Below are 6,655 nucleotides of genomic sequence, written 5' to 3' on the forward strand. Positions count from 1 at the left end.
TTTTCCAATGCAATTTGAACCTTATCGAAGTACCGGTGTGGTGATACTGATGATTTTTCGCCACAGCAAGTTAGGATAACTAACGTGGCAGGTTAGGAGAACTAAAGCAGCAGGTTATGTAAATTAACATAGCAGGTTAGGTGAATGAGGATAATGTTAGGAAACGGTTAGGCTTCCCTATAATGCTAGTTGTCAACGACTTGTCCCCGACACAACCACTAAATGGAGCTGTTGGCCTACTTCATCTAGCCACAACAGTAGAAACTGTGGCAACAAATCATCAGTAACATAACACCAGTGGGCCATTCCTAACATGAGGTGCCTTTTCTGTCCCAAAGAAATAGCACTTCTTATTTAGTGTAAAGTGTGCATTCCAAAAGGCTTTAAATATAAGGTCAGTTGTCCATTACTTTAAAAATACAAACATGGATCTTGGAAGGGAATTCTATGCATTTTGAACACTTCGGTGGATTGCCAGGTCGCCGGGTGTTATTCATTAACTTCCACGATAAAATATGAGCCATAAAATATTTCATTTTATAGTTCTAGTTAAATTCAAAGTTTTTTTTTCATGTTCATTGTATTTATTTCATTTGAGATTTTCTGTGTCCCTGATATCACTTTCCTACCTGTTTGTTGTAATTCTCCATTTAAGAAAACAACCTCTTCCTACAACGACACCACATTCAGGATGTCATTTCTTTTGTGCAAAGCTAAATAAATAAACACTCAGTTCTATCTATTTTTGCATGTTGTTAGTCTATGTCCCACTTAAATGTCCACCCTGTTCTGCTAAATTCTAGAGAAAATGAACAACATTTCAAAATGTTAAAATATGTTTGAGAGAAGTTAAAATCCTGTTCACCATCATGCTAGCTCAATCTTGCTTACTCACAGAGCTATGGCTAATTTAGGCTCCAAATGCCTACCGTGTTAGGTTTCACCTTTTTAGGATTACGCAACTAAGAGGTTGTAAAATGCACCTAAAACAAATTAAGTGCCTGGGCTAGACCAATATATTTTTCTGAAAGTCAAATATCCTCTTTCTGATTTAGAATACTAAAACAATTCCAAATATATATACTTTTCCAAAAAATTGTTATGAAGTCCAAAAGCCACCACATTGTAGGAATGATCCAGGTGGTACATAACATGCATGTGCTCGCACGTCCAGTGGTTCTCAACCTTTTTCAGTTACTGTACCAGCAACAGAATGTTGCACTGCCTGTAGTACTCCTGAAGTACACCCTCGTGCTATGCTCTCATGAGTCTTCAAGTACCCCCGTGGCTAGGCCAAGTACCCCTAGGGATCCTTGTACCCCGGGTCACTGGTTACCACTGCCAAAGGCATAAATCCTGCCTATTTTTACATTGCTTCTCAAAATCTGATTTTAAATCTAACCCTAACCACATTGCTAACCTTATGCCTAGCTTTAAATTATTTTAATTTTTTGTTTATACATTTTTACTATATACCCATTTTGACTTTGTGGCTGTGGCAACCTATACTGAACAAAAATATAAGCGCAGCATGCAACAAATTCAAAGATTTTACTGAGTTACAGTTCATATAAAGAAAATCAGTCAATTGAAATAAATGCATTAGGCATTAAGCTATGGATTGCACATGACTGAGAATACAGATATGCATCTGCGGATCACAGGTACCTTTAAAAAAAAAAGTGGGGCATGGATCAGAAAACTAGTCAGTATCTAGCATGACCACCATTTGCCTCATGCAGCACGACACACCTCCTTTATACAGAGTTGATCAGGCTGTTGATTGTGGCCTGTGGAATATAGACCCATTGCTCTTCAATCGCTGTGTGCAAAGTTTCTGGATATTGGCAGGAACTGGAACACGCTGTCGTACATGTCACATACACATGGTCTGAGGTTGTAGGCCGGTTGGACATACTGCCAAATTCTCTAAAATTATGTTGGAAGCGGTTTATGGTAAAGAAATGAACATTCAATTCTCTGGTGGACATTCCTGTAATCAGCATGCCAATTGCACACTCCCTCAAAACGTGTGTTGTGTGTGACAAAATTGCACATTTTATTGTCCCCCGCACAAGGTGCACCTGTGTAATGATAATGCTGTTTAATCAGCTTCTTGTTAAGCCACACCTGTAAGGTGGATGGATTATCTTGGCAAAGAAGAAATGCTCACTAAATAATTTTGTGCACAACATTTGAGAGAAATAAGCTTTTTGCGTGTATGGGAAATTTTGGGGATCTTTTATTTCAGCTGATGAAACATGGGATCAACACTTTTCAAGTTATGTTTATATTTTTGTAAAGTGTAGTAGGGTGCTAGGGAGTAAGGGCTAGTTACCCTAAGAACAATGTTTAATTGCTGACACAAAAAAGCAATGTTAGGGGGGAAAAAATGGTATGTGGATGAAGGTCATGCTGAGGTAAATAAACTATTAAGGGAAATAAATGGCTCCAGTTCACACTTTTGTTATGTCGTGAAATGTGGTTTTTAGAAAGGGGAATGTACCAGGGTAGCTCCCCCCCATGGGGTAACTGTTACCCTGGTAGAAAATTGGGGCATAGGGTTTTAAAAATCCATTTTTTGTACGTTTTATTTAAAATATTTAGGAAGCAATACTTAAAAGCTAAGTCTAGTTGTCTTGTTTTAATTATTTAAATAAAATAGGAGGGGGGGAATGGTGTTGCACGTCACCATTAATATCCACACTATGAGGAGATTTGATGTAAAGTCTCTCTTTTTAACTCACCTCCATATTAATTTGTTCTTTCTTTGTTGTTCCTTTTCCGTACAATCCATTATGTACAATTGCACTAAATATTATTTGAATAATGCAAGATTTTTAATCCCAGCAGTCTTTAAATTGATATTCAGGAGCAAAGGATTTTCAATGGTTGTTTTGAATTAATAAATAAAAATATTAATTGGAATATAATATTGGAATGGAATATACCTAAAAACATTAAATACCATTGGAATATAAGATGTAATAACAATAACTTAACTCAGTGTAACATTGGGGTGGCAACTCTCTTATGTTCTGCCATTGCACGATTCTAATTTGTACATTGGTCACAAATAAAGCTATCGCCAGTAAGATTGAAGCACAGGGGCTAGTTACCCCCTAGTAGAGGGGGCGAGTTGCTCCCAACACACTCATCCAACATATTATTACTTTACAAAAAAATTATCTACATTTCTCTCTAAACAAGTGGAGTATTTATATTAATGCTTTCCTACTTGTATATTTAAAAAACAATTATAGATCTAACTTAATTGGAATATATCTACAAAATTTATATTTTTTAAAATCATTACCCGAATCAATTTACCACAAATAGTTTTGTTGAAATATCTCCAAAAGTTGTGATGACACAGAGGAAATGTTTTGTTGAGCAAGAGCAGTGGCAGCCAGGGAAAGTGTTAGGGAAATAATTTGTTGACATCTTGTGAATTACAGAGGGAGATAACAGATAACCCCTAGTACCCTACCCCTGGTTGGGAACCACTGCATTAGTCGATTAGGCGAAGCCAAGGACAGCGCAGTAAGAAGATTCGCTAAAACTGCTTCTCCAATAGAAATCCCCGATCACACTTGAAGGCGATGTCATGGCGACGTTGGCTAACTAAACTCATGCGCAGAAATATGTCATCGGGTCTAAGCAACGATTTGTGTTAAACTATCTGTGGTCTAAGGATCGTCTCGCGCCAAACTGCGCATGTGCAGTCCGTCATATACGGCACAAATTTAAACTTGTCATTTTCACGAAGTTCAAGTAATAACATGTTCAACTAGTTCAACAACATTGTCTCGAATCTAGGTTGTGCCTTTAGATTTCGAGAACATTAACAACTAGGAAGACATTTCTGCCTCTCATTGATTTCTCAAACCCCGGCCTGGTCTGCTTGGTCTGTTTCGCAAATGTTCCCATAAATCTTGCAATGTTGCGCCTCTGGGTTTAGAAACTCTGTGGCAAGGCGTTGGTGAAGGGGAGGGAAATAGTAACCTAACCAATGACGTCAGAGGAGGCAAAACACACACACACACACACACACATACTTGTCATTTAAACCCAAGCGGGAAAGCAGGATGAACATTGGGCTTTCGTGAAATCTCCAGTGAAAGTCCACGTCCCGTTTGTATTTTATTGGTGAAAATTAGGACAACATGGTGAGGACGAAGGCAGACAGTGTCCCCGGAACTTACAGAAAAGGTAATGTTCTGCAATCAAAACCTGATGAATATGTAATTAGCTTGCTGGTTGAGTGCGGAACTGGAATCGCTAACGTTAGCTACTTAATTACCGTAGCCAACTGTAGTTTTGCGAACATAATTGCCACTCCTACATTTTCATTGATTAGCTAACATGATTGACCGGGTTAGATGCCTGTCTCCCGCCATTTCAATAGAATCGTGAACACCGCTCACGCGTATGCCAACCCAGCCGGATGTTGCATTATCTAGTTAGCTATATTCTCACATCTCATCATTTTTGCAGGATTGGATTGTTACCCGAAACTTTACTTGCACCAATAAGTTTGATTTTTGATCGTCACTGTACAACTAAAGATTTGATAAAGAATTGGCGCAACATGTCTTTATTAGCGTCTTTGGTTAGCTAACGTTGGCAAACTTTTGTAATTCATTATCCTCAATCTGGCGGTAATTTCGCCGCCCAAATTAAGGAAGCCAGCCATGTATATATGGCGGTGTCGATTTCTTTGCCAGATCAGACTAAACTCTGCATTACAATATAGCTATTAATACTTTGCTTGCAAAAATGACTTGTTAGTTAACGTATTTATACATTTTCAGCTGTGGCTGCATCTGCACCCAGGAAGTCATTGGGTGCCTCGAGTTCTGCTAATGCATTAAGCAGCTCTCAAGCAGGCACACCTGGTGAGTCATGATTTCATTCACCTTTAAAGTAACATTGACTAGCTAATAACCATATATTTCAATGTAATCTTAGTTATATGACAGACATTTTTGGTAGATGACAAACAACTTGCCTCCAGATGAGTTTCTTGCAGATGTCTAAATGTTGTTTTGCAGCAAAGAGTAAATTTGCTGGTGGTAATCCTGTGTGTCCTCGGCCCACCCCAACTTGGCAGAAGGGAATTGGAGATTTCTTTGGTGGGCCCAGCAGGAAGCCTGACAAAGAGAACCACCTCCCCCAGTCAGATGATGAAGAGGCCGGAGTCAGTGGAGTGTCCAAGTCATCCAGGACGTACGTTCATTCTATTTAAGCATAGTTTTAGGACTAGTCTAAAAGCGGCCCCAAAATGCCTACTGCTTTAGTGCTTGCAGAAGTTCCTCTTAAATCTGTTTCAAAAACATTGCCAATTTCAATGTTGCCAATACAAAGTATGCCTAATGATTGTTAAATGCAATGTTTATTTTTATTTTTTTACACCTGTGCCTCGGAGGTATTTTGCCAAAGCCGAATCAATGGGTTACAAGTACAGTCCTGCTGTTTCTGGAAATGTATTGAACCAAGTTTGAATGTACATCTAGCTGTTTGTATGCAAGTTACCCGGTGTTGAGCCAGGTTTCACATTTTCAGGATGCATCTGTATGATTTTCAGTGTGCTGCAAAGCCTAGTTTGCAGCACACTGAAGTTAATATTTAATTATAGGCGAAACAACATTGATTCCATATTTGCTGGCCTATCTAATGTCAATCACTTGCCTTTCAGTTCCAGACCACTGCCTGCTGAGGATGCTGAGGGTGAATGAGCTTAGACAATGGTGCCCCACTTGAAAAGCCATTGCCTCTAATACTTGAATGGGTTGGGTATCTCTTTGTATATAATTATTGATTCATGTTTTTGTACAGATGTTTTAATAAACTTTTATTAATCTTGATTCCATAATGTTGTCACAACCTGGATGATATTTGATAGCCAGCTCTTGTTTGAGGCCCACATCAAGTGTGACCTTGGTTTTAATATATAATTCTACTGAACATTGACAGGTTACAACCTATACTATCACAACCTGCAGCTGAGCTACTTATCCACGCCTTTATCTCATCCTGTTTGGACTATTGTAACTATTGTTGGCGCATCTGCCAAAATCCCAGTTCACACCTACCAAGCTATCCACAACTCTGGACCCAAGTACCTGTCTTACCTTATCCTAACCCACATATGCCCTTTGCTCCTTCAGCTCCCTTCAACAGACTAAACTATGGGTATCACGGCTTTCAGTTGAATGGCTCCTCTGCTGTGGAGCGCACTTCCAGGCCTGCAGAGACTACAGGCTGCTGTTCAGAAAAGTACAAGGATGTGTTAATTCTGTTCTGTTCATTGGCTCTGACACCTGAATATAACCTTGATGTCTGCATACTATGTTCTGTGTTGGATTGTTTTAATTTTCTTTGGTGCCTTGGGTGAGAAAAGCACTTTATATTAAATGATTCTATTCCCGCTTCCAAAATCTAGTCTTCTATTGGGTCTCAAACAAAATTGCAGTTGTGATATTTTGTCCGTCCGGGTTTCACTTATTAACTCAGTTATAGATTGGCTTGATGGTAAGTCTCAAACTCATCAGTGGATTCCCTGCATGCCCAGCAATTTGTGAATTTAAAAATATATATATTTTTTTTAATTCATAATCTTGTAATAGCACTAGATCGTTAAGGCCGGACAGGT

The 6,655-nt window shown here is 38.8% G+C and overlaps 1 protein-coding gene across 3 annotated transcripts; it reads left to right on the top strand.

Annotated features, from left to right (window-relative positions):
• The first annotated feature begins 4,094 nt into the window (after positions 1–4,094).
• LOC110497320 (PCNA-associated factor) lies at positions 4,095–6,440 on the top strand. Of its 3 annotated transcripts, XR_002469663.3 has the most exons (5): positions 4,095–4,212; positions 4,815–4,898; positions 5,055–5,229; positions 5,699–5,791; positions 6,171–6,440. XR_002469663.3 is itself a non-coding variant. In XM_021573376.3 (4 exons), the coding sequence occupies exons 1-4, from the start codon at positions 4,167–4,169 to the stop codon at positions 5,736–5,738; spliced, it is 345 nt and encodes a 114-aa protein (XP_021429051.1). In that variant the 5' UTR covers positions 4,095–4,166; the 3' UTR covers positions 5,739–6,440. The 3 variants fall into 3 exon arrangements, 2 of the variants coding, with proteins under 2 accessions (XP_021429051.1, XP_021429063.1); XM_021573376.3 differs by having other exon boundaries at positions 5,699–6,440; XM_021573388.3 differs by lacking the exon at positions 4,095–4,212 and adding an exon at positions 4,357–4,462 and having other exon boundaries at positions 5,699–6,440.
• The last annotated feature ends 215 nt before the right edge of the window (positions 6,441–6,655 follow it).

This window comes from Oncorhynchus mykiss, chromosome 2 (assembly GCF_057628025.1).
Source record: "Oncorhynchus mykiss isolate SJ-2025 chromosome 2, ASM5762802v1, whole genome shotgun sequence".
In the NCBI taxonomy this organism is placed as follows: Eukaryota; Metazoa; Chordata; class Actinopteri; order Salmoniformes; family Salmonidae; genus Oncorhynchus; species Oncorhynchus mykiss.